The 26,936-nt window shown below is 45.2% G+C and overlaps 1 protein-coding gene across 16 annotated transcripts in view; it reads left to right on the top strand.

The window, feature by feature from the left end:
- Window positions 1-26,936, top strand: part of IMPDH1 (inosine monophosphate dehydrogenase 1) — a 378,440-nt gene that overhangs the window by 299,023 nt on the left and 52,481 nt on the right. For 9 of the 16 annotated variants that reach the window (XR_013607683.1, XR_013607685.1, XR_013607687.1 and 6 more), the window contains 5 exons: window positions 4,747-4,837; window positions 12,115-12,231; window positions 13,793-13,936; window positions 15,468-15,612; window positions 17,055-17,198. Coding sequence is in view for 7 of the 16 variants with exons in the window: in XM_078677710.1 (XP_078533836.1) it covers window positions 4,747-4,837; window positions 12,115-12,231; window positions 13,793-13,936; window positions 15,468-15,612; window positions 17,055-17,198 (641 nt within the window). In the remaining 9 variants the exon portion in view is untranslated. The remainder of the gene's footprint in view (window positions 1-4,746; window positions 4,838-12,114; window positions 12,232-13,792; window positions 13,937-15,467; window positions 15,613-17,054; window positions 17,199-26,936) is intronic. The other 7 variants (XR_013607684.1, XR_013607686.1, XR_013607690.1 and 4 more) reach the window with 1 other exon arrangement.

Here is a 26,936-nt window from a genome sequence, read left to right as displayed (position 1 = left end):
CACCTTCTTTATTCAGGATGAGACCGCGCCTTTCTTTTCTTTAGGCTGAGAATTCTGGGTCCTCTTTCTTTATTCAGGATAAGACCACGCCTATCTTATGGCTAAGAATTCTGGGTCATGTTCAGTATCATATCTTGAATTCACAATTTACAAAGGCTGTAATCTCTTGTTTGGAGATCATACTTCACAAAATACATGAATGTTATAATGGTGGCGTGAAGTTGATGATTCAGAAACAATTGTCGACGTTTCGACCCTCTAGGTTGCAGGAAATGGGTTTACCCTTGCTGCGGGGTCTTCATCATGACAGGGAGGGGGCAGACAACCAAAATCAATTGTCGCTCTTTTTCGGTCTACCGAATGCAGGTGGACATCACAGATGTATTTCAGATCATGGTGTGCCAGAGATGATAAGTCCTCTGTTTATTCGAAATGGCGTAGACGATAAGGAAGAAACGTATCACATGTGGGGGTCACGGAGACTCCGCAGGCAGACTTCACGGGACCTTGTCCACGTTCAACCGTTGTCGGAGCCGCCGGCACCACGTACAAGGACGGACTGAATCCGAGGTCTACGAAGCTTGCGTCTCACCTCAATTGTTTCTGAATCATCAACTTCACGCCACCATTATAACATTCATGTATTTTGTGAAGTATGATCTCCAAACAAGAGATTTAATGAACCGTTGGTCTTGTGTTAGTTTATATATTCAAATTAACGGACAGATATAATTGTGCCAATTGGTTGTTGTTTTTATTGTCACTACTTCCTTCTATTCCATCCTCACCTTCACTTCCTTCCCTTCTCCTTTGGGGCTCCTTACAGCCTTTGTAAATTGTGAATTCAAGATATGATACTGAACATACAGCTACATGGTGAATAAAACGGTGTAGCTTGATTTACTGTTCCTTTATTTTTATTTGAACTGTGACAATTAATGACCATACACTGGGACCCCTTTCTCTCAGTACTGATAATACCCAGGTCCCAGTGACTATATTTGGGTGAACCCGTATGTTATACTCCCCATATCATACAAAGAGCCAGCTTCCTACAATGAGTGCTGGTGCCAGGGTTGGACCGAACGAGTGCTGCCCACAACTTAAGTTACCTACCTGCTTTGGACAGGGAAAAAGTCCTAAAAAAAGAAGTGGGGGCACTTCCCAAGTTGGACGGTATGCTAGTGACCTCATTGCATTCCTTCACAACGCATTGCATTGTACATGGCATCACAGGAAGTGAACTCACAAGAAATGACATCACAAGAAGTGACATCCAATATTAAGACTTCACGCATGTTTATCAGGTATATCATGAGCACATTTAAGCTCACTGAGATGTAACAAATGAGATTTAGCGTTGGTTGTGCCAAAGAAGTGACCCAACCCCAATGCAAAATCTGGGCCTCAAATAAAATATATATATTTTTTTTTAGCTCTGCCTCAAAGAAATTGGCAACAAGGAGAAGCATAGTAGTAGATCTGTTCTGCTTAGTTGATTGGAAAGTCTGCATTTTTAAATATTTAAGGGGTTAAGTCATCGTCTGCAAAGGTGCCCAGTAAATCTCGGGGAATAATCATAATGGTGAGGACTCTGGAGGTTAACACATTTGTTGGAGGGATCGGTGTTTGTGTAGTCCCAAATTTGGCTCAAAGTAGTATAGAAAGTTAACGCGCCTCCTTCAAATCACATATTACATGAGCGATTTTTATTTTATGTACCTAGGGAAGTGAGTTACTGCTTTTAACCGATACTTTTGTTACTTACAGTTCATAAAATGAAATCCTTCTAATATAGCACAATAATCTATGAAGGACATGAGACTCCCACACCTTGTAGCCCTCACTGCTGCATATAACATCTTGTACATTGATTTACACACTTACATGATTTATTGTCAATGTATAATGTGTGTTACGTAAAATGCTCGGACACCCTGTATTGGGATGAGTAGTGCTATACAAGAAATAAAATAGTGCTTTGTAAATAGTTATTTGTTTAAATACTGGGATAGACCACACATCTGTCATTTTTACAGTGCATTGCACGTATGTATACACCGGGATTGAGCAAAGTCAAAAGGATCTCTTTAGTAGGTTAGAAGAAAAGTCATTGTGAAGTTCCAGGCCGCTTCCACTCAGAATACTCCATCAAAAGGAGGCCTGATGGCCTCTCGACTTTGGCCTTAATCTTTGCCTCAGGCAGGGGCGGATAGGCATCCCAGCGCGTTTTAGGGTCGGTGCCTCCTAACCACCTAAGATCGTGGCGTTCTTTGTGCAAGTGCTGCATGCTTACAGCCATCAATTGCAGCCGCAGCAGTTTCCACAACAAAGGACGCATGTCCAGCCCGTTTTCTTTTTTTCCGGTTCAAACAGGTAAAACTATTGTCTTTTCCCTGAGTATTATTAGATCTCTTTAGGTTTAACCATAGAAACCTTGTTCAGGTGAGAACGGCCGGCGTTGTCCTTTTGGTTTAATATACGCAGGTCATCCCGTGCCTTATTGGGTGCTTGCCTTCTCCTCTATTAGAGTACACGTGCCACGCCAGCTGCCGATAGTTGCAGACATTTGCCAAGAGGCCCAGGATTTGATCTGTTGCAATACTAAATGACCTCAGGCGAACGGCACAATAGCGTCATACCTCGTATGCTTAAATCGTCTTTAAACAAAGCACTTGAGTGCTCTGTAGAACGTGTTGCTTCCGGCAATACTGAGTTTGCAGCTTTTCATTTGTCAGTCACATGCATGCTGCCCAGGCAGCCTATGAAGTAAAGATGCTGGGAGACAATGTACTGATTGCATAAGGCGGACGCTTCATAAAACAGCCCGAAGAATGGTTTGACTAAAAGCCTTAGATTGCTTCCTGTCCGTGTCCTCAGAGCCTGCCTCCCAGCGTTCCGATTGTCATTACAGACTGGTGTAAGTAATTGAACTATGCAGGATTGAACCACTAGATGGCAGGAAAATACAAACTATGCCATCTGATGATACGTTATAAACATGGTTGGTTTCTAACATGCTCGTATGCACTGGTTTGGGAAGTGTGTCGTGCTACACAGTTTTCATAACGCGCCGTGTTCACCCGTTACGTGCCCTCTTGGCACCTATATGTTGAAGTAGGACTAATCTCGACTCGTCACTAAACCGCGTAAACAGTAAACGAGTTTGCTAAGAATTACAGGAAACTTGATACAGCGGTCTCCCGGGTGTTTCACCCGACTGCTCTCCCACCCTGTGGTAAATGATTCGGCGACACACGTCTGTATGTCTAGACAACTATTCCATTGCTCCCGAGACCGGAGATCTTCTTAATGAAGCTAAAGACAGGCTGAGCGAAGTACAGCGTACTCCACACCCTTCGAAACCTCGAGCTACTATTACACCTGCTGCCAATGCTCCTAGTTTCCTCGCCGCTTTTATTGCCTTGACAACTACCTGGAAGCGGCTAAACTAGAAAAGATGTCTAGGTATGGAACATGAGGCTTTTTAACACCTTAAACGTTGTAGGTGTCGCCTATTTCTAAATAACTGAGATTGGAACTTTTGATTGATAAACCACTTGAATGTTTCAAGTCTGAAGATTATTTTGAAGCTACTTCCCTTAGCAGGAATGTCTGCCTGCTGAAATAGTTTACCTCTAGTGTAGCCTTCATGCCTCCCCCCCGCCCCCCCCCCCCGAATTTCTTAAAGAATAGCAAGGAGGGAGACGAATATGGTGGCTGTCGTGTCTTTCAGCTGCTGAAGTTCGGGAAAAGTGTGCAAAGCTACTTTTGATGGGGGAAAAGTTGTATGATTCTGGAATTGTGTGAGGTAGGCCATTAAGTGCAAAGTGTTCCAAGTGGAACTTCCCGATGGATACTGATGAGAGAGACATTGGTTACAAATTATTTAACCACAATTTTCTGAAGTCCTTTTTCAGAACTTTTTTACAGTTCAGATTTGATGACGTTTTTTCGTCTGTATTGTTCTCAATTGTATTCACTCCTCAATTGTATTCACTCTCATGCTTCGTACCCAACCTTTGCTTTTGTGATCGCCTACCTACAAGTGTTTTTTTTTTTTTAAATTGTATAAATCTTCCTCTGACACTGCTTGATAATGACCACCCATTTGATTGGGGCTTAGTGTGTCTCCTCTTTTTCTTCAAACTTTATTAAAGCCTAAGTTCTGGTTCACTTGCAAGAGTGTTCTGTTTACCCTTTGGTCAGGCTCCCCTATTTTTTTTCTTTTCGAAGGCGCAATAATAATCGCTTGTGACACTTTTTATTGATGTCCATCATGTTTGTTTGTCTATCTGTCTACTGGATTTAATTAAAGCAGTGCAAGATGCATTTATTTCCTTTTTAGAGATCCACTCCGGGTTCAGCTTGTTGAGTTTCAGAGGTCTGGTCCTTTATGTAGTAAAGTGTTTGTTCTGATAAATAGTCTACATTTTAGGTGACTTTATAATTCTATATATATTTTTTCTACCTTGGCGGCATTGTGCTTAGTAAAAAAAAAAAGAGGGGTACATTGTCTTTTTTTCCCCCTGTAGTACGTGTTGTCACGATGGGCATTTGGCTGTACACTGGTGAAGCAGAGAGCCATTTGTGGAGGCTGGGTGGTAGAAATGGTTACAAAAAAAGTTAATGGTCTCTCTATGCTCATTCTCAGTATTAAGTTGTCAGTCAATAACTCCTCATCTCTACATTGTTAAACTTGATTTATTTTTCATTCTAACTTTCATATTTTTGCCATTTTTTCAGGACTCATCTCAGGGAAATTCAGTGTATCAGATTAACATGATCCATTACATCAAACAGAAATACCCTGAGCTACAGGTGGTTGGTGGGAATGGTGAGTGTCTGGGGAAATCTACTTGCACCAACAGTCTTTGATATCATTGTGCGTTTCTTGCATTTGCTTTTGGTAGAAAGTAACTTAAATTGGCAATAAAAAACAGTATTTTGTGTAACAAACCATGGTTCACTTTGTAGCTCACATCTTATATAAAGATATGAATTAGTCGAACCAGAGTTGGGTGTTGGACACTGAAAGTGTGCGTGTCTGTGTAAGAGTCCGCCTGTCTGTTTACTTCTCACATGGGCAGGCACCTGGTGGTTAGTGGGGAAGCTTCCTGTGTAATTTGTAATGGTATCTGCAATGCAAGCGGTCTTAGCGATGTGTGCTGATGGGACTAGAAAATTCTTTCACACCCTAGGACAAGCTGCTGCAATTGGCATATTTCATTAATTTAAATTTTTATTGAAAGTGTTTGACATGCTTGCAAGTAACAATGATATAACAGAACATGCTGAAAGTTAGTGATATATTTGTGCATGCCATTATCCTTATTTGGAAATCTATGATCAAGCATGTGGAACAGGAGCCACTCTATGAAAGGTACTCCCAAGGATGCTCCATAAGCTGCCCTAAACGTAGCCTTCTCTAAAATTATTTTGATGTGAAAAGTAAAGTATACTTTCAATGTTGGTGTGTAATGGAAGGGAGTGGGCTGTTGCATATGCAGATGTATTGTGTTCAGTGTAGTACATTCAGAGCATTACCTAGATATGCAGGGGTTGCTTAAGTGCACACATTTTATTTTTGAGTGTTCTGGATCCAAGTAGTTATGTTGTTGGGAGGGGCTATAAATATTGAAGGATTACAGCCTTTACCACGCAATTATAATAACGTAATGCCTTACCACGCATGTTTTTACCACGCATGTTTTTACCACGCATATGCCTATAGGCTTTACCATACACTTTAAGAGCATGGCGGGTCTGTTGCAAAGTCATACAGTTAAACAGCACTGTACAGATCAAATCGTGTGACTATCGCGAAAGGCTGCGGCTGGCAATGAAAGCGGGAGCTTAGCCTCCCGCTTTCATTGCCAGCCGCAGCATTTCGCGATAGTCGCCCCGACGTCTTGATTCAATCAGACGCCGATTACCCCCGCTGCTTCAAGCCATCCAAATCGCTATTCAGCATTGGACCCGACATACCAGCCCCTCCACCCGCACGACTCTGCCTTGGGTGGACATCACTGTTCCCCCGACAACCCAGTCCTGATGACTATCCCGACTGACGGGGATCGAAACGCCGTCGACCACACAGCTTAATTTTATGGCGCCCTTTATGTTTTGTACTCCTGAAAATTGACTCATTCTTGTTTTAAGTGATTACAACTTGATCCTTGGAGCCATTACTTTGTAAATTTCACCCATTGTCACAACGCGCCGACCACGCTGTTTCACCCCAGCACTTGCACTACCACTACTATTCACTGTATATATTTATGTATATATCACCTTCACCAAGAGCCACCGGGTTGTCACACGATTTGATCTGTACAGTGCTGTTTAACTGTATGACTTTGCAACAGACCCGCCATGCTCTTAAAGTGGTGAATAATACCCCTATTTTTTCAAAAAATTGCAGTGACTCCTTATTTCTTCCTTTTGTAATGCATATTGCATACACCTGTTGAAACTGTCTTCCAATTGATACCTGTTGGGAATTGTTCTTATTTACACTATAGGCTTTACCATGCATGCCTTTGCAACTAAAGGGTAAGTATATAGAAGGCAAGTGTGTGTACATCGAATTAAAGTAAGGGTGTTTTTGGGGTTGGTGGGTGGGTGCGTGTGGGATCTGGTTGGTAAGGGTGATATTAGGGTTTAAGAGTGGCTGAGGGAATTGGGCGGTAAGGGTGTTTTTAGCGTTTAAGTTTGGGTAATGGAATTTGGTGGAGAGGGTGTTTTTTTTAGGGATGGGTGAGGGAATTGGGTGGTAACGTTGTTTTTAAGGATAGGTAAGGGTATAGGGTGGTAAAGGCATATCCTTTAACATGCATTTATATGTACCTCACATCGCAAACTAAGGGTGTTTTGAGGGTTTAGGTGTGGGTGTCGGTAAGGGTGATTTTAGGGATCTGATAGACTTCTAGCTGCAGATTCCTTACCTTTGAATTTCCCAGGCGTCCGGCTAGATCCGTAAACGTTTGCTGAGCATACCCCTTGCGCGTGACATCTGGTGGCTCCATTCAGCTCTGCGTGACGTCTGAGTTGGTTGACTTTGCAGTGGATATATAGGCATCACCCAGGTGCACAGATGTCCGTTATATTCTTTGTGCACCAGTTAAGCGCCGATCCGGGAAGAGATACCCCTCTGCCGCTTTTTGGCAGGATTTCTGTTGACCTTTGTCGAAATTTGGGATTTTTTGCGACTGTGTGTGCAAGGGAATTGAGTAGTATGGGTCTTTTTAGTGCTTAGGGGTGGGAAATTGAATTGGGGGGTGAGGGAGATCTTAGGGTTTAGGGGTGGCTGAAAGTTGGGTGGTGAGGGTGTTTTAGGGTTTAGGGATGTGTGAGGAAACAGGGTGGTAGGGGTGGGTAAGGGAATAGAGTTTTACAGTTGTTTTTAGGCTTTAGGCATGTGTAAGGATATAGGGTGCTAAGGGTGTGTGTTTTTAGGGCTAAGGGATGGGTGAGGAAGTAGGTTGGTAAGTGTGTTTTTAGGGCTTAGGGATGGGTAAGAGTAGAGGGTGGTAAAGGTGTTTTATGGGGTGGCTAATAAATGGGGTGGTAAGGGTGTTTCTTAGGGTTTATGGATGGGTAAGGAAATTGGGTATATATATATATATATATATATATATATATATATATATATATATATATATATATATATATATATATATAATTATAATTAATGCTCCCAGACTCTTCTCACCACTCCAAAGGAATCACCAGCACTCACGGGGGTAGCTTTGGCAGTACAGTTTATTCCGACAAGTAAAACAAACGCTTTTCGGATCTAGTCCTTCTTCAGTGTTGATTACACAGTGAATAGTAAGGCGCCATATTTTATATCATATATATATACACACACACACACACAAAAACAAACCTTATTCGATTTATTGAAAAAAACAATCTTAAAAGCGTTACAAGCATAAATTTCAGTCACCGGAAAACATAAATACATTAAAAAGAGACAGATCGGACAGTCCGTAATTTACGTTTGCAAAGTCTTGACTTTAAAAAGTTACCAAATTTAAAACCGTCCCAGATATTCGGTAGCGTACTTTGACAGTACAAAGCAGGCTTAGATTGACAAAAGCCCTAAAGTTTATGAACAGGTTAAAGAATGTTCTAGTTGGATATTTATAATATTTACAGAAAATAACATATGGCCTTGTTACGGGGGGCAGAGGGAGACGGCTTCCGACGGGATCCATGACTTCTTTGGCGTGGTGGTCGGAATCCTATCTCCTCAGTGGAGGTGATGCCTTCCTGCAGTTGACTCGGTTGAAGACATTGCTTAGATCCATAAAGGAAAGCGGCAGCATTTCCACTACTTTGGCAAACTTATACTTGTTAATGATTAAATGGAGCTTGACACATTGATTTATGGTGCTAAGACCTTCTCTAAATTCAAATTGCAAGGGGGATAAGGTTGAGGCCGGCCTAACTCCCTATCCTACTCAAGACGAGGCGCCCTATAACTCGGACCATGGAGTGTAATAAAGATATTGACCTGTAACCTCAGGGGTATTCTCTGAAACCTCTTTTGTAAATAGGAAAGATCACAGCTGTTTGCCAAGAGCGTGACAGACTACTGATGGCGGCACTATTAGCCACATTGGTCATAACAGGTGCCCAAAACTCAGTGTTCTTTGTAGTGGTCCATCAGGGCAGCGTGAGGTCCAGGTTCCTTCGTCGATGGGCTTGCGCTATTGACCTTCCACACCTCTGTTAAGTCAAATCTAATGGACAATGGAAACCACTGGGGTGAGTCATGTGGACTGGGTCTCTTGGAGTCAGAATAGGCATAGATAGCTTTAAAATGATTGATCTGAAGCTCAGCACTGATGTTTGATCCTAAACCATCAGTCAGGGCTTCTGTGATTTTAGGGCGATTTAATACATTTCCAGAAGCTACTTGTGTCCTTAGCTGCAATCAACATTTCCTGTTTGACTGCACACTTTCTGTCCCTGATCTTATTTGTACGCACTTGTGCTGCCAACAATTTGGACCTATCCCTAGGGACAGACTTGATGGAAATGTCCGTTGTTCCTACTAGAGCGCGAGGATTGACAATCTGTGGAAGATCAAGGGCAAGCTCAGTGGGATCGTGGAGTTAAAAGCACTTACCGAAATGGCCACTGAAAGTAAGTGTAGAAACCAGAAAAGAATCCATGGTTGAACCCCATCCCCTCCCAATGAAGGTGGAGATAGCGGAGTCGATACCCCTGTGTTGCTACATAACATTATGTAACCTAAGGTCAAGTATATACTTTAAAAACTTGGCTCCCCTACAGTTAGAGCGCCCTGATGTACAATCCTTCTAATAAGCCTGTTTTGGCTGAATCACAGAACAGTTTTAACCCAGCTTTGCATTAAAACCCCCCTCCGACCCCCAATTTGAAGAGGGAAAAAAATATTCTGCAGAGACATTGCACAATAAAAAAAACAATTCCTCAATACTGCAATTGTTGCTAAAGGGACCCAAAGCATTATAGACATTAATAATACAAAAGTTGAGTTGGTAACTATGAACCACCCATCAACTTTGTATCCCTGCATGCTTTGTAGGTACTGGAAAGATAATAAAGTCACACATTGTGCGAACAAAAAGCTTTAGATCCCTGTAAGTTTTACTGACTGGCCCACACAAACTCATAACCATCCTAGATGATGTGTTCTAAACACCAAGTTTCTTCTAGCAAACTTGTAAAGCAGGTAAACTAGTCCATCATTCAACTTGGGCAACAGGCCAGACACGTTCCAACAAATTAGATTCAACAGTTGGCCTGAGCACTCCCAACAGGAGTAGAAATGGTAGTGTCAGTAACTGGGTTTGCAGGCACAGGATCTCTGATAACCTTCTTACAAAGAGAAGGTGAGACAGAACTTGTACCCTCTGACAGGGAAACTAAGTTGGGTATACCCCAGGAAGGTTCTATTTACCAATAGGTACAGTCTGGCTACCAAATTGCTGATGATGGCAATCCATATCATTAAGATCCATCAGGGGTGCAAAACTTTTCTTATAGGGGATGTTTAGGACTACAGCCTGAACTAGAGTTTGTGCTCCGATTGCAGGGATCAGAACTGGGCCTTTTGCTATCTGTCTCTAAAATCACATTAAGAAACCTTGGCGGTAGCGTTCATATGTTTCCTTCTGTGATCATTAGGTGTTGATGATGGAAAAGAACATGCCTTGCTAGATGCGGATGGCAAAAGTTTGATTACACAATCAGACTTTGTAGTGGACCTGATCCAGTCCGCTCGATGAACCGTCAATGTCTTGGTAGTCCTACACAGAAAAGTTACAGTGGCCTACTCACAGCAGCATAGTTTGTTTTTTAATTAATTAGAAGCGTCTGCTCTAGGATCTTCTAGTTTTGGCATGTTAGCCAAAGCTGCAACACAAGGACAACTTTTAGGGGGTAGGCTTATATGTGTTAAAGTATTAGGACAATGAACAAGGCCAGGGCAAGGATGTAAGAAATTGCAAGTTGAAGAACAGAAGTTACCTCGTAGATGGAGTTTTAGAATAAAATTGGCAGGATCTTAAGACCTTGGAGACATCGGTGTCCATTTTGACGAGTTTTTCAATGAAATATAAATATTTATATATTACTAGCAGCCCGTCCTGACGTTGTCCAGGTATGAAATAGAATGTGTGTATTTGGCAAGGGCAATTTATTTTAAAATATCGCGGTAGACTACATTTTGTTTCATTAGAATAGGGACGGAGAAGGCCCAGCTGCAGCCCTGGTTGATGTCAGCAGGCGCGTGTAATTGGTGCAGTGATCCGCCGCCTGAGATCGGCTACAGCCCTGGTTGATGTTAGCAGGCGCGTGTAATGTGGTTGAATGAGAGAGTTATCAGCCGCGGGTAAATCAGTTTAATGAGAGAGTTGAGTGACACCGAGTAGGAGAGGCTGCAATAATTGTCCCCGCAGACACGCTCATTTGCGTGTTCCCCCGCTTGAGGCCCAGATGCAGGCCTGTTTGATGCTAGCAGGCGCGTGTTCCCCCGCTTGAGGCCCAGCTGCAGCCCTGGTTGATGTTATCAGGCGCGTGTAATTAGTGTACTGATCCGCCGCCTGAGCCCGGCTAGAGCCCTGGTTGATGGTAGCAGGCGCGTGTAATTTCGTTGAATGAGAGAGTTCAGTAACAGCGCGCAGGAGAGACTGCAGTAACGTTACTTACCAGGCCTCCAGGTGAACGTTTGGCACGCCCCCAGCACACGGCCACAGCAGACGATCTTCTGATTAATGTACGACCCACATGGCATGAAGGGCGGAACGTAGCACACGCCCCCGGCGTTTCTCACGCCCCGAGCGTTTCTCCCGCCCCCAGCGTGCCCCTTGATGCGGCGCAATTGCGTTCACATGGCATGAAGGCCGGACACACGCCCCCAGCGTTTCTCACGCCCCCAGCGTGCCCCTTGATGCTGCGCAGCAACGTAATTGGCGCTTGTATGTACGACTCACATGGCATGAAGGGCGGACACACGCCCTCAGCGTTTGTCATGCCCCTAGCACACGCCCACAGCCCACGATGTGATGGCCGTGCCACACGCCCCCAGCGTTAGTCACGCCCCCAGCCCAAGCCCACAGCACAACGCAGACACGCCCACAAGAGACTACTTTGCTGGCACCTTTTAAATGTATATGGTGGCCGTCTGCATAGCCTATGTCCTTCTGCTGCAACTGCCCTTTCCAACGCTGTATTGGGTGTTATGATTGGTGCTGTGGTTTCTGAGATTACCCGCCTCAAAGGTTTGGGATCTCTTTATAATATTAGTATGGATATATATATATATATATATATATATATATATATATATATATATATATATATATATATATATATATATATATATATTCTCACACGCGCACAAACACATATATGTATCATATGGGTATCACTTACCTACATATACTTATCTTGCGTGGTAAATGCAACACTTAGTAAAGGTATTGTGTTGCAAGTGGTGCTTGGTAAAGGCATGTGTTTTAAATGCATGCGTGCTAAAGTCGTACAACCAATATTGAAATACTTATCTTGCAAATCATTCTTAAGATTTCTGTTTTAATTAATTTTTTGTGTCCACAGTTGTAACTGCTGCTCAGGCCAAAAATCTGATTGATGCTGGTGTGGATGCCCTTCGTGTAGGGATGGGTTGTGGGTCTATTTGCATCACGCAGGAAGGTGAGGACACTCAACTACGTGGTTAAGTGCATTTTTCTTCCTATTCTTTATATTGGGGTGCAAGCTTTTAAAAAGATTAAGCTTCAGTTTAACTTTTCTCCTATCTTGTTCAAGAAGTACACATACTTTCTCTTTCTTAAGTTTGCGTCAAGTAGCTCCACTGTTTTTAATAGTGTTTGCTCCTGTAGAAAGCAACATAAGATATTTTTTCCAGATATCTATTGAAATATGTAGATGCAAATCAAAGTTGGGGATTTTAAATGTGCAGTGTCAATTTAAAATGCGATACTTGATCTGCTGGATTGTTTTGAGTCATTTATTGTCACTTGTGCATAAGGAAACTGTCATAAAGTGGATGACAAGACTGTACCAAGTGATTATTAAACCAAGAAACCTCTTTGAATGCACTACTATTTTCCCATGACATTTAGGGAATGGTTGTAACTTTCCCTCCTACGGTGCTCAGGACTGTAATTAATCTTCAGCAGTTGTAGAAGTGCCTATTTGTAAACTTTTTGCGAAAGATTATAATGGTTGCTAAAGTGATGGTCTATTTTCTCATAGCATGCTTTCTGTAAAGTACTGTTATACTTGCTTCCATGGGGGTTATTTCATTATGTTAAAACCAGCTTACATGATATGAAATGTGGTGAAGAAGGTAGAAATTGAAGTGGCTGAGGGAGGAGTTTCGAGGGCAGCTTTCCTTTTGTTCCTATTTTAAAGGATATTGACATTTTAAAAAAACATGAGTTGTCAGAAGTGGTACTTTTCGTTCAGTCCAGCAAAGTACCATAACACTTGAAAGCAGTACAAGATTAGGCAGTGGGTAATTTAGCCATCCCACAGAAGACGTATCTGGGTTACACTGAATAATTACTGAAGTGTTTCAAACTAATTTAACTTGTCAAACGGAAGACTCCAGTAGTAGGGCATATAAGAGTTTTAAACACCAGAGAAACATCACGTGATACATCATTGAGGAGGCAGTACCTACACAATGGTATCCTCTTCAAAATACTTTGTCAAGAAGAAAGAGGTAGATCGAAGGCATTCCAAAGTCAAGAGCGCCTGAGGTGAGGTACTGCCTGCATGAGAAGTCTAATCCGAAGTTAAAGGTGCATTGGAAAAAGGTCTGCAAGTAATCGGTTATCGTAGACATTTACTTATGTCTCTAGTACTATTACTGTGGCGGAAATGAACATATTGTGCTGGAGGCGAGTCGAGAAGAAGGGATCATATAATTATTTGTCAAAGGAGACTCCAGACTATAAGAAGTTTTTATGCCGGGCTGCAAATACATTGATTCATCTTAAAACTGTTTTGGAGGAATACAATGATTAAATGCAATTTAAAGTCCTGGGACAGACACTGGGTACTTATCCTATTGTAAGAGTAAACTCTGGAGACTACAGTCTGAGGGACCGTCTACATGTCCCTGTTTGGTCTTTCCTGCTATCATTCGAGAAATTGCCAGTGTTACTATAGTATAGATACCTATTGTGGTGCAGGAAGGGGGTTTTCTTGTACAACTTTTGATCCCTTGGGCACCTCATAATGCAGGTGGTTTTGTTCTTCCTTTCAGTGATGGCATGTGGCAGGCCACAGGGCACGGCGGTCTATAAAGTGGCAGAATACGCACGCAGGTTTGGCGTACCTGTGATTGCAGACGGCGGAATCCAGACTGTGGGCCATGTAGTAAAAGCTTTAGCCCTAGGTGCATCAACAGGTACATCTAAAGTGCCGTCATTTTTTGAACTATTGGTAAAAATATTGTTGCTGATTGCTAAATATTAATTAGAAAATACTTCAAAACTGTAAACTCTACAAAATGTTGTTTGCATCTCTCAAGGACAATTTATCCTTTAATTTTTTCGGTTTTACTCTGGATTTCTCGCAGAATTTCTTTTTTGCACAGTTCATTAGTCTTGCCTAATTCATTAACCCTATCATTTTTCACCTAACAAAACAGCCACGATTTAAAAAAGAAAAGTTAAATGGAGTTTCCAACAATAAATCAAAGCTCTTATTTGAATTTGTTTTTCCCTTTGAGGTGGTTTATTTTATCTCCATTTTATAATCATTATTTATATTCCATTATTGTGGTGTCCTTTACATAATTTAACCCTGTGCACACTCTTGGGATCATTGCAAACTAACATCTTGTAAGCCTCATCATTTCATTCTGCACTTTCATCCAACAATATAATTAACCACTTTATCCTTGGTTTTACAATTGCATAAAAACATAATAAATCGTATTGACAGGTCATGCTCCCATAGAAGAATCACGGTGTTAAATTCTCATTGTCAAGATGTACATCCCCCATGCTCCCAGCTCCACCACTTCGACATATTTTCAAAATACTTGTTCAATCATGACATCAATACATTTTTGCTCCTACATGTTAGATACTTAGGTACTATCTCACAAAAGATAACCATATATACTTTGCAATCTAGAATTTGTGAATGATTGCTTGGTTTTTTGGCTAAGGTGCACATTTTCAGAATTTTAGCCTGATTATAATCTTGGAAGTGAACTATCTACACAGCAGTTAACCAAATAAGAGTTTTACAAAGTTTAGCCTGCATTGGAGTAGCAAAGAAAATCCCATGAGTATATTTGTTTTACAGTGAGAAAGCTGTCTTATGAAGTTAAGAGTTACTCAATCAGTTGAAATCCTCATAAATGAGATTTCTTGAATCAATATGATTTATTGTAGTTCTTCTCATGCTGTTTGATATAAAACTGATTCTAAAAGCTGAGTGATTAATCATGTTATTTTAACATTTCAAAGTGGTCAGCTGTCTCTTCTAAGAACATCTCTTCAACATCTGCTCAGAGTTTTGAGATGGCAGCCATTTCTTTCTATCCATCCCTGTGACTTTGCCCTGGAATGTCATGGCAAAGTTAGATTTAACAATAAAAAATAAATGGCATAGAACATAATTCCCATTTGTGTCCTTAAGGTCTAGGGCTATAAGAGTGCTAACGTCATTTTGCAGAAGATTCAAACTGTGAAGGCAAATCATTTTGGAAATGGAATTCAAATGGGAGGAATAAGCTTTTGAAGGTGTGCTCCGTAACGTATACAAAAATACTGAGCCAATAAAATTCATGAATGAACCAAGGGGACGCACATGTAGTAGAGTTTGTGTTTATTTTGGAGAGCGCTCTGAATCCTATAGATGGTGTTTTTTTCCAAAAGAACCATTCTAATGTGTTTGTTTCCTCTTTACTTGCATCTTCAAACAAGTAATGATGGGTTCATTGCTGGCGGCCACCACCGAGGCACCCGGAGAGTATTTCTTCTCTGATGGAGTACGGCTAAAAAAATACAGAGGTATGGGGTCCCTGGATGCTATGGAAAAGAGCACCAGCAGCCAAAAGCGATACTTCAGGTGAGGTGTAGACCACTTTATCTGATGTTTGTGGGGTTTCATTGTTTATATGATGTCAAGCAGCAAGAGATCCTTAATGAGCCAGGCATGAGAGTGACCCGAGCACCTGAGCTGTCCAACCGTTGTTTAAAATTTTAATTTGTTGTAGATTTTTAATTTTCTAAGAGGTCACAGCAAACCATGGTTTACTATAGAAGTATATTAGTTATATGTCCACACTAGAGCACAACCTGCAAATCTAGCATGATTTAATCTAAGTGTAGAGTTAAGAGACACCAAACACATTAATATTCCACTTGATAAATTATTGCTTCCTGGGCTGAAGGATTGTCGCTTAAATGACTTTTCTATTTTCGGACATCCTGGATACCTTCTAATGAAGCAAAAACTTCTCTTTCTAGGGTGACCCCACCTTTTCTTAACTGGCAGTGTTTATTTTTTTTGTAACTATTCCTGGCTGTGTAATAACTCCACATGCAGGAAGTTGAACCAGTTGCGTATTAAAGTACTACATTATTGAAGACCCACTACTTACTGTTTGGGAGCACACTAATCCGTGACATTGCTATTAGGTACACACTTAGTTGCATATGTTTCACCTGGGCTTGTTGCTCTTGACTGAATATCTCGTTTTCACTTTCAAGGATTTTTGAGCTTGGATCTGCATGCGTAAAGCTTTTAATTGGTTGCTTGTGCACAGACAAAAGCTCTATGGCAAGACGACTGTTCTGTATAAGAAAAGTATATGACAGCTGCTGCAGGCTGGCCTCTTATATGCATCTGCCAAGTTCACTGCTCTCTTAACTGTCTACTTGAGGGTTGCATTAGCATTTTGGTGAGAAGAATTGATCTGGCAGTTTTAGAATACTCTTTTGCCAAAATGACCATTTTAAATGCCAGAATTTGACCAATTTAATTAGTTTTGACAGGGTAGGGGTTTGCTAGAAAAATATGAAGTGGCTAATATTGAGACATGCACATTATTTTCTGTAACCTTTTTTCAGGCACATGCTTTTTTAAAGGTGAAAACATAATGATAAAATTGTTGGATGAAAGTAAACTGTAATACAAATAATTGACTTCCCTAATGGCATCAAAGTGACCAAATTGTAGGAAATTCGCAGTGTTGCAAAATTGGACAAGTCGCCTACCACTTAAATGCATGTCCTGCATTCTACAAATGGTGCCCGTGTCTAAAAATGTATATTCATACCAGGGGGCATGGTGCTGGAGTCCAGCTGATGAAATAATTTGGTAAGCACTCTGTATGGTAAATAAAGAACCATTCTTCTGTCCAATGATTTAATAGTCTAGTTTAGGAGAATACCTTAAAACTGTAATTTTAAATAATTGGTATTCATTTAAACATCTTGAAAATGTAATTTCCACAGCTGTGCTGAATTGTTTTTCTTCTAACCATGTTTGTTCTCTTTTCTTTTCAGTGAGGGAGATAAGGTCAGAGTAGCACAGGGTGTCTCTGGCTCCATTCAAGACAAGGGCTCAATTCACAAGTTTGCTCCTTACCTGATAGCAGGTATTCAACATGGCTGCCAAGACATTGGGGCCAAGAGCCTCTCCATTTTACGGTAAGGGGTTAGGTTTCCCTAAATTTCAAATTGGAATTTTGTTTAATGCATTCCTATTAAGCAACATTGTTGGAAATTGCCCTTTCCCTAGTTTATCCAGAATTCTGGGGCCATTGGCATTTCTTGATTTCCATGGTGGCAAATATCCATCACCGTCCAGTAACCTGCAATTTTTTTTATTTTTTTTAAACAAAGCGGACACTTCCCCACTGTTTGCATACAGGTTGGGAGGTCTTTTTTCTGATTTCATTTTCAACAGACGAGTTAGTGGCTTGACAAAGGGTGATAGAATCTAGCTAAAAACTCATTAAAAATTCCCAAAATGATGGAGCAGCAGTCCTATTAAACTTTTTTCAAAAAGTCTATCTTCATAAAGATTATCCTCTCTGAGCATAATGGAATGCTATTGCAGCGACTCCTCTAGAGGAGCAGTATTTTTCACACGGTCTGCTGCTTATTTGGCTCCATACCTTCGTTTTTTTTTCTCCAGTTTTCTATGGGTAAAGGTTGTACCCATTTGTTCCACATAGTCTCTCCTCGTTTTCCTACACTCTGCGCACGCGCTGCCCTCCTGCAGTGGTGCAGATGTTTCAGCCCCATGCCGCACTCTGTGCTGCCACAGTGCGACTAATTATTAATTGTGTTATTGTGTTTTTATGTTTTCTTTCTGTTTGAAAAACCGAATAAAGATTTTCTGAACAGCGACAGCCAAAGCAGTAGAAGCCATTCTTCTGCCCACAGACAAGGCTTGAATGAGGAGTTGGAGAAGATGCTCCCTGGACCCTTCTGGAGGAGCGTTGCTGTAGGCCAGATTGCAGCAGCAATGAGAGCACTCACCGGCTCTGAGTGGTACGCTGAACTAACAAGAGGCAGCCGATGCTATCAGCTGAGCCAGGCCTTAGGGTTCACACTCTTAACAGCTAATAAAAACGTGCTTGAGGCATATGAGCTGCAGATTGCACACTGTTGTATAGATCGCCATCTAGTGTTGGGCCCGGACGTTTGCACTTGTTTTGTCCTGAAAAGCTTTGGAAGTCACAAGATAGGTGACTCCTCCTTTGGATCACATTGCGCATGGGCATCGGCTCCATCCTTAATTGTTTTTTTCCACCATCGGGCTCGGATGTGTTTCCTGCGCTCCGTTTTGGAATCAATTCTTCTTCGGTGCGCAATCCTTCACCCTTTCCGACAGTATTGTCTCGAACGCGTTTCCCAATCAACGCGAGTCTCAACAACTTCGAAGTCTCTGGCCGTCGACGAAGGCCTTCGGACCTACCTGGGCCTTATACTCTGGCTCATGGAAAGGACGCCATTCAAGAAGTGTTCTCAATGTGGGTCGAAGTTTCCCCACACTGATCTCCATGAGGTGTGCAACCTCTGCCTCTCACCGGAGCACGAGGCCAGAGACTGTTCAGCTTGCGCCTCCTTCCGCTCCAAAAAGACAATTCGAAACCGACGAGCTCGAAGGACCATGGCTCGCTCGTCATCTTCGATTCCCAACGACATCTTCCAAGAGGGCGTCGATGTGCCAGAACAGGAGTGGGTCGAACAAGGCACCGGCAGCGACTCCGAAGCCGAGGACTCCGACGTCGAGGACATCACTCCGGCACAGTGGGTCGTAAGTACATATGTCAACCCCGACCCTTCCTTGACACCCTCGAAAAAGGCTTCGGTCACACCTTCACGCTCAGGTGCACACCGAGAGACTTATTCCCATGCCCCGCCTTCGGGCCCGGTAAAGAAGCCTACTAAGCCTTCAGGTGCCTTGGGCTCGAGTCAGTCTACCCCCGGTACCGACACACCTACCGGCACCGAAAAAGAAGCCGTCCTCTTCCTCATCCACGCAGACAGCTGCTTCCACATCCAAGCACTCGGCACCGAAAACTGGCACCGGCTCCTCCACACCAAAAACACACTCTGAGCCAACCAAAAAACTGCCACCAAAGGGCCTGACTCTTATACCTCGGAGCCGAAAACGGCCTCAGAACCGAGGAAACACGTTCCACCGCCCAAAAGACACTGCAAAAGGTCACGGTTCGAAGCCAAAAAAACATAAAACCGCTACTGAGTCGGTGCAGAAAAAGCCTATGGAACCGAAGACCTCTGGACCATTTCGACTAGATCCTACCCAAAAATCTCTTGTAAAGGATCCCAAAACTGGTCACTTGGCTCTTAGCTCCAAGAAACGACCACTAGATGTGCCTGCACCAGCTGCTCTTCCTTAAAAGGACATTGCAACCTCTCCATTGAGGGTCCCTTCTCCTTCTCCTTCTCCTTCTTCTCCTTCTCCTTCTCCTCCTCCTCCTCCTCCTCCTCCTCCTCCTCCTCCTCCTCCTAGCACATCACTCTCCTACACCATCCCCATCTCCAGTAAAAGAGGATGATGATATGGATAACGACTCTGATGATACAGGGGGAGGTGCGGACAATGAACCACTAGGGAATCCTAGTCCTCCCAGCTGCCCTGACCCCTGGGATGATTATAGCACCCCAGACGTCCCTAACTTTACACAAGATGACATATACCCCTCCAGACCTTAGAGGACACTATGGGCTTTAACCCCTCCGCTGAAAGTTTCGCGCTGGTGCGGAACATTCTATTGCGCGGGCGGGTCCCGACGTTCAACGGACGTGCGCTGCACTACCGAGGTAGTGCACGCGACGTCCGTTGAACGTGGGCAGCACTCAAGGGGTTGACCTACACACAGACCCCGTGGAGGAAGATTTTCTCATGGACACTTTTGACACTACACAAGTCCACCTCAATTCTACCCATGCTTAAGCATTCGCCAGAGTTATTCAAAGATCTAGTCCGGGCTCGAATCATTAAACCCCGGATATAGAAAAAGTATAAGGCTGCCCCCTTCAGATTCAGTCTACATTAAAGGCCCCGCACCAGTAGACTCCATTGTAGTCTCCAATGCACGAAAAAAGGCCAATTCCTAAACATCAGGTGAGGCCGCCCCACCAGATAAGGAGTGTAAGCTTCTGGACGCCTCTGGCAAACGTACGGCGTCACAGGTAGCAAACATATGGCGCATCGCCAACACTCAAGCACTATTAGCCAGGTACGACAGGGCACATTATGATGACCTGGAATCCATAATGCAGGATCTCCCAGATAAATATATAAATAGGGCCAATGAACTCATTCAAAAAGGTAAAACTGTCACCAATACCTCCATCCGTTGTGCCCTAGATGTGGCAGATACTGCTTCAAAGGCAATTAACACCAGTGTCCTTTTGCGTAGGCATGCCTGACTACGCATTTCAGGTTTCAAACTGGAAGTCCAGAGTTCCATCCTCAATCAACCATTTGATGAGCAACACCTATTTGGCCCTAATGTTGACGTATCCCTTGAGAAAATGAAAAAGGATACCGACACAGCTAAATCTATGGGAGCCTTGCAGTCGCAAGCTCCCACACGCTCCTTTCGTCGCTCATCCTACAGAAGCACCACCAGAGGCTACTCCTCAGATAGCCCCTCCACTTCTTACAAAACCCCCACCCAATCCACCTTCACTAGAGGCTACCAAAGAGGTGGTTACAGGGGTAACCATAACAAAGGCAGAGGCAAGACTAACAACTCCCGCTCTGCCTCCTCCCCTACCCAATGACTTCCCCCCCACAACATTCCACTCCAGTTGGGGGAAGACTGCAACAATTCCTTCCTGTCTGGGCCAACATCACATCAGACAGGTGGGTGCAACACATAATTTAATCAGGTTACTGTCTCGAACCAACATCTACCCCCCACCCCACAAACATACCACCCAAACAGCGTCCAATGTCACAAGAAGATTTGTTACTGGTAAAGCAAGAGGTAATATCCCTCTTACAAAAAAGTGCAATAGAACCAGTTCCCTTGCACCAACAAAACAAAGGAGTTTACTCCCTGTACTTTCTTATCCCAAAGAACACGGCTCTCTAAGGCCTATTCTAGACCTCAGACCCCTAAACCTGTACATACATTGGACCATTTCCACATGGTCACACTCCAGCAGGTCCTTTCTCTTCTTTCACAAAACGACTTCCTTGCTACCCTAGATCTCAAGGACGCCTATTTCCACATTCCCATTCACACCCCTCACAGAAAATATCGCTGATTTGTAGTGGACGGTCAGCATTACCAATTCAAGGTACTCCCATTCGGAGTCGCAACAGCACCGCGAGTGTTTACCAAGTGCCTAGCGGTGGTAACAGCACACTTAAGAAGACAACACATTCACGTCTTCCCATATCTCGACGACTGGCTCATAAAAGCCAGCTCATACAGCCAGTGTGTACAACACACTCACACCACTATCCAACTACTACACAACCTGGGGTGCACAGTAAACCACACCAAGTCACATCTGCAACCGTTCCACATACAACAATACCTCGGTGCTACAATAAACACCTCAACAGCGCTAGCCTATCCCTCTCCTGCCAGAATAGCAAACATGCAAGCTTTTCTAACAAAATTTCAACCGGAACACTCTCTTCCAGCTCGAATGTTCATGCAACTCATAGGGATGATGGCCTCTTACATATTCATGGTGCCTTATGAAAGACTCCAGATGCGTCCTCTTCAAGAGTGCTTAGCACGCCAATGGAACCAGGCTCAAGGTAAATTAACAGATCTAGTGTTGGTGGACGGTCGTACTCACCGCTCTCTGCAATGGTGGAACACCAAAAACCTTTCCAAAGTGCGACTGTTCCTAGAGCCAGTTCCTCAAATAGTCATGACAGCGGACGCATCGCTCTCCGGCTGGGGAGCTCACCTACTGCAATACACCATTCAGTGCAGGTGGACACCACAGCAAAAGTTACTCCACATCAACCACCTAGAGTTACTAGCCATATTCCTAGCCTTAAATGCATTCCAAAAGCAAATATCAGGCAAGGCTGTCTTAGTCCGCACGGACAACATGACAGCCATGTGCTACATACAAATACAAAGCGGGACACACTCTCTGCAACTCTCTCAGCTAGCACATAGCATATGGAGGTGGGCTATACCTCAGAACATCTTTCTCTTGGCCCAACATGTTCCAGGGAGCAAAACACCATAGCCGATCTGTTGAGCCGTCAAACACAACAGATCCACGAGTGGGAACTTCATCCACAAGTTCTTCAACCGTTCTTTCAAATGTGGGGACAATCTCAGATAGACCTCTTCGCCACCCACGAAAACGCCAAATGCCCAAACTTCGCTGTCAGATATCCACGCCCACTATCCAAAGACAATGCGATATGGATGAACTGGTCAGGCAGATTTGCGTACGCTTTTCCACCTCTCCCACTCATTCCACTAGTGGTGTGCAAACTACAGCAACATACCCTAACTCTCATTCTAGTTGCTCCAACTTGGGCCAGACAACCCTGGTACACCACATTGCTACAACTTTCAGTAGTACCGCACCAAAAGCTAGATCTATCTCCACGCCTCAACCCAGAACCATGGAGAGATCAGACACCCAGACCGAGCTCAGCTCAACCTTGCGATCTCAATCAATCAATCAGGGGTTTGTTAAAGCGCGACTACTCACCCGTAAGGGTCTCAAGGCGCTAGGGGTGGGGAGGGTGCAGGTTCCATTCCATCAAGGAGGGGGTCTGTCGAAGAGCCAGGTTTTGAGGTTTCTTGCGAAGATGGGGAGCAATGTTGTCTGTCTGAGGTGGAGCGGAAGGGCGTTCCATGCTTTGGCAGCGAGGAAGGAGAAGGAGCGGCCTCCCGATCTGGTCTTTCTGGTGCGGGGGACCACGGCGTAGGAGAGCTGGGCTGATCGTAGGGTCCTTTGGGGTGCGTGGAATTTGAGTCGGCTGTTCAGGTATGCTGGTCCGGTGCTGTGGAGGGCCTTGTGTGCGTGGGTGAGCATCTTAAAGGTGATACTCGCCTCGACGGGGAGCCAGTGGAGTGTGCGCAGGTGCTGGGAGATGTGGCAGTGTTTTGGCAGATTGAGGACCAGTCTTGCGGCGGCGTTCTGGATGTTCTGTAGCTTGCGGATGAGGTTTTTGTTTATTCCGGCGTAGAGTGCGTTGCCGTAGTCGAGTCTGCTGGTGACCAGGGCGTGAGTGACTGTCTTTCGGTGTTCGAGGGGGATCCATTTGAAAGTCTTACGAAGGAGGTGGAGGGTGTGGAAGCAGGAAGATGAGAGAGTTGATCTGGCGGTCCATTTTGAGCTCGGAGTCCAGGATGATTCCCAGGTTGCGTGCGTGGTCTGTGGGGGTTGGCGGGTTTCAGAGGGCGGTGGGCCACCAGGTGTCGCTCCAGGCGTCTGGGTTTGGGCCCATGATGAGTACTTCTGTTTTGTTGGTGTTTAGTTGTAGGTAGCTGTTTTTCATCCATTTGGCGACGGCTTCCATACCTTCTCGAAAGTTGCGTCTGGCAATGTTGGGCTCGTTGGATAGGGAGAGGATGAGCTGGGTGTCATCTACGTATGACACGATGTTGAGTCCGTAGGTTCTGACGATGGGGGCAAGTGGAGCCATGTAGACGTTGAAGAGCGTCGGGCTAAGGGAGGAGCCCTGGGGGACTCCGCAGGTGGTAGGTGAGGGGTTCGAGAGGAATGGGGGGGGGGGGGGAAGTCTGACCCGCTGCGTCCTGCCGGAGAGGAAGGAGCAGATCCAGTCGAGTGCCTTGTCCTGGATTCCTGCGTCATAGAGTCTGCGTATTAGGGTGCAGTGGGAGACTGTGTCGAACGCCGCTGATAGGTCGAGGAGGATGAGGTCTACTCTTTCTCCTTTGTCCAGTAGGGTGCTGATGTAGTCTGTTGCGGCGAGGAGGGCGGTTTCCGTACTGTGTTTTTTTTCTGAAGCCGGATTGGGAGGAGTCGAGGATGTTGTGTTCTTCAATGAATGTGGCGAGTTGGCTGTTGATGGCTTTCTCGATGACTTTCGCTGGGAACGGGAGCAGGGAGATGGGTCTGTAGTTTGAGGTCGGTGGGGTCCGCTGAGGGTTTCTTTAGGAGGGGGTTCACCTCGGCGTGTTTCCAGTCGTCGGGGAACGAGGCAGTCGCCAGGGAGCGGTTGATGGTGTGGCGGAGCATGGGTGCGATGGTGTCGGCGGCTCTGTTGAAGATGTGGTGGGGGCAGGGGTTCGTGGGGGCCCCTGAGTGGATTGACTTCATTGTCTTCAGTGTGTCTTCGGTGGTTAGGGCTGTCCAGTCATCAATCGCTGGTTTCCGGGTGTCGGGGGTGGTTGGTGAGGGTTCAGAGTGTTGGTTGTCTTCGTCGAAGTAGTCGTAGATGCTCTTGATTTTGTGGTGGAAAAAGGTGCTGAGTTTGTCGCAGAGGTCTTGTGAGGGAGGGATGTCGGTAGACTCGCTGGCGGGTTGGGCGAACTCCTTGATGATGCTGAAGAGTTCCTTGCTGTTGTGTGCGTGGGTGGAGATTCTGTCTTCAATCGCTTTTTTCCTCGTTTCTCTGATGAGTTGATGGTGGGCGTTGGTGGCGGCTCTGAAGTTGTTGTGGGCTTCTGTGGATTGGGTGTTTCTCCAGGCCTTTTCGAGGTGGCGGCATGTGCGCCTGGATTCTCGAAGTTCGGTGGTAAACCATCTGGCTTTCTTGGCACGGGTATTGTTGTTTTTCTTGAGGGGGACTATGGTGTTGGGGGTTCGTCGTTTTCCGCGGTGGTTGGGGTGGAGTTGTTGAGTGAGGAGGTGAGCTGGTCGTCTGTGATTTTGGTCCAGTTTCTTTGTGGAAGCAGGTGCTGGTGTCTGTGGATGGTGGGTGTTCTGAAGGTGAAGTGGACGCAACGATGGTCGGTCCATGGGAGTTCGGTGGTGTGGCTGAAGGTGATGGAGTTTCCTGTAGTGAAGAGGGGGTCGAGGGTGTGTCCTGCTGAGTGCGTGGGCTCGGTCACGATCTGGCGGAGTCCAATGTTGTGGAGGTTGTCCAGGAGGCATGTGGTGTTGGGGTCCAGTTGATTGTCGAGGTGGAAGTTGAGGTCTCCCAGCAGGGTGTAGTTGGTGGATGCGATGGCCTGCGGGGAGATAATGTCCGTGATGGTGCTGGCGAAGGGTCCGCGGGGTCCAGGGGGTCGGTAGATGAGGGTTCCTCGGAGGGCGGCGGTGGGGCTGGCCAGTATCTTGAAGTGAAGGTGTTCCATCAGTACTGTGGACTCGTCAGGGAGTGTGCTCAGGCAGAGGCTGGATTTGTGGACGATGGCGATTCCTCCTCCTGGGTGGGTGGGGCGGTCCTTCCTAGAGAGCTTGTATCCATGGGGGGTGGCGATGTCCGGTCCCGAGGTGGTATTGGTCCAGGTTTCGGTGAAGAATGCTACGTCCGGGGTGGTGCTGTCAAGTAGGTCCCAGATTTCTGTGGCGTGTTTGTGGAGGGATCGGACGTTGAGGAGGATGCATTGCTGGGTCTTCGGTTCGGTTGTGTTCTTGTGGGCGGGTTGTGCTGGATCCGTGTTCTTGGCGGTGCTGCAGGTGTGCCGGCAGCGGTGACAGCTGAAGGGTCCATGGGTGTCGGCTGGTGATGCTAGCTTGCAGTTGTTGGTGCAGCCTGGGTTGAGTGCGTGGAGTGCTGCTGGGTCGTAGCGTTGGCGGGGCGGAGGTCCAGGGTTCCTGGTGCTGGTCGCGGACGGGTCGCAGACGGGCGCAAACGTGCTTGCCTTTGACGCGCCTTCGGTGCCATTAAGTAGGGGTCGGGGAAGGCTGGACAGCTGGGAGGCGGGAGCGGGGAGCTGGATTGGGCCGGTCGCGCGGGGGAGGGGGGGGGGGGAGGGGCCGCGGGGGCAGCAGCGGCGGGGAAAGGTAAAGGGAGGAAAGAAGGGATAAAGAAAAAGGGAAAATAAGCAGAAATAAGGCACAAAAGAGCAGAGATGCAGAAAAGAGCAGAAAGGTGAAAGATAGAAAGGGTAGAAAAACGAGTGAAGGAGCAGAGGGAGAGAAGGGGAAAATGGGCAGAAATAAGGCACAAAAGAGCTGAGATGCAGAAAGGTGAAAGATAGAAAGAGTAGAAAACCGAGTGAAGGAGCAGAGTGAGAGAAAGGAGACCGAGGTCCACTGGACCACCAGGGATGAGGCGCAGGGAAACCTGCGGGTGGAGGAGGGCCTCGATCACCAACACTCAAGAGTGCAGGGGCAGGGGCCCCTCACTTTATGGTGGAGCTGCGAGGGTGGGAGAGCAATTTCACTGACAATGAGGGGTTCTTCATTTCTGAACCGGTTGAGAACTTTCTCTACCATGTAGGCATGTACAATAATTTTTTTCCTTCCTTTCTGAGGTTGATTTCTTCTTATAGACTGACCATTTCAAGTAATTCAGTAGTCCGTGAACTTAAACCACTGGAATGTAGTTCAGCGATATCAAGCCTTCATACCTTTATGTATGTGAAAAAACCACTCTGTCTACTAAAGGGCCCCCCATCGCAGTCACCCGGCCTCCTTCCCCGTTCACTCGGACCTCAGTCAATAGTGGTGGCACAGAACTGCCACCATAGATTCAATAAATCTTTCGCTCTGGAGGCCCAACCTGAAGGGGCTTGTTGGTGAGAACTCAAATTGCAACTGCTTCTCTCCAACATGTATCACCATCAATCCCTGGCGAAAGCCTTCTCAATTTGTTGGTCCAGTAGATAGCTTGAAGGCAGTGGCGGCTGCCTCTGAACGGGTGGGGGGTAAGCAGAGGGGAGGTGGTGGTGGTGGGGGGGGGGGGTTAAATGGGGTATGCATTTTATTTTACCTGCTTTGCCTCACCACATGCCTCTCCTCAGTCTTGCTCTCTTCTCTTCTCGTCTGCTGTCT

This window comes from Lissotriton helveticus, chromosome 1_1, assembly GCF_964261635.1.
Source record: "Lissotriton helveticus chromosome 1_1, aLisHel1.1, whole genome shotgun sequence".
Lineage (NCBI taxonomy): Eukaryota > Metazoa > Chordata > Amphibia > Caudata > Salamandridae > Lissotriton > Lissotriton helveticus.
The sequence above is the reverse complement of the archived record's forward strand: the minus strand, read 5'-3'. Positions and strand labels throughout refer to the sequence as shown.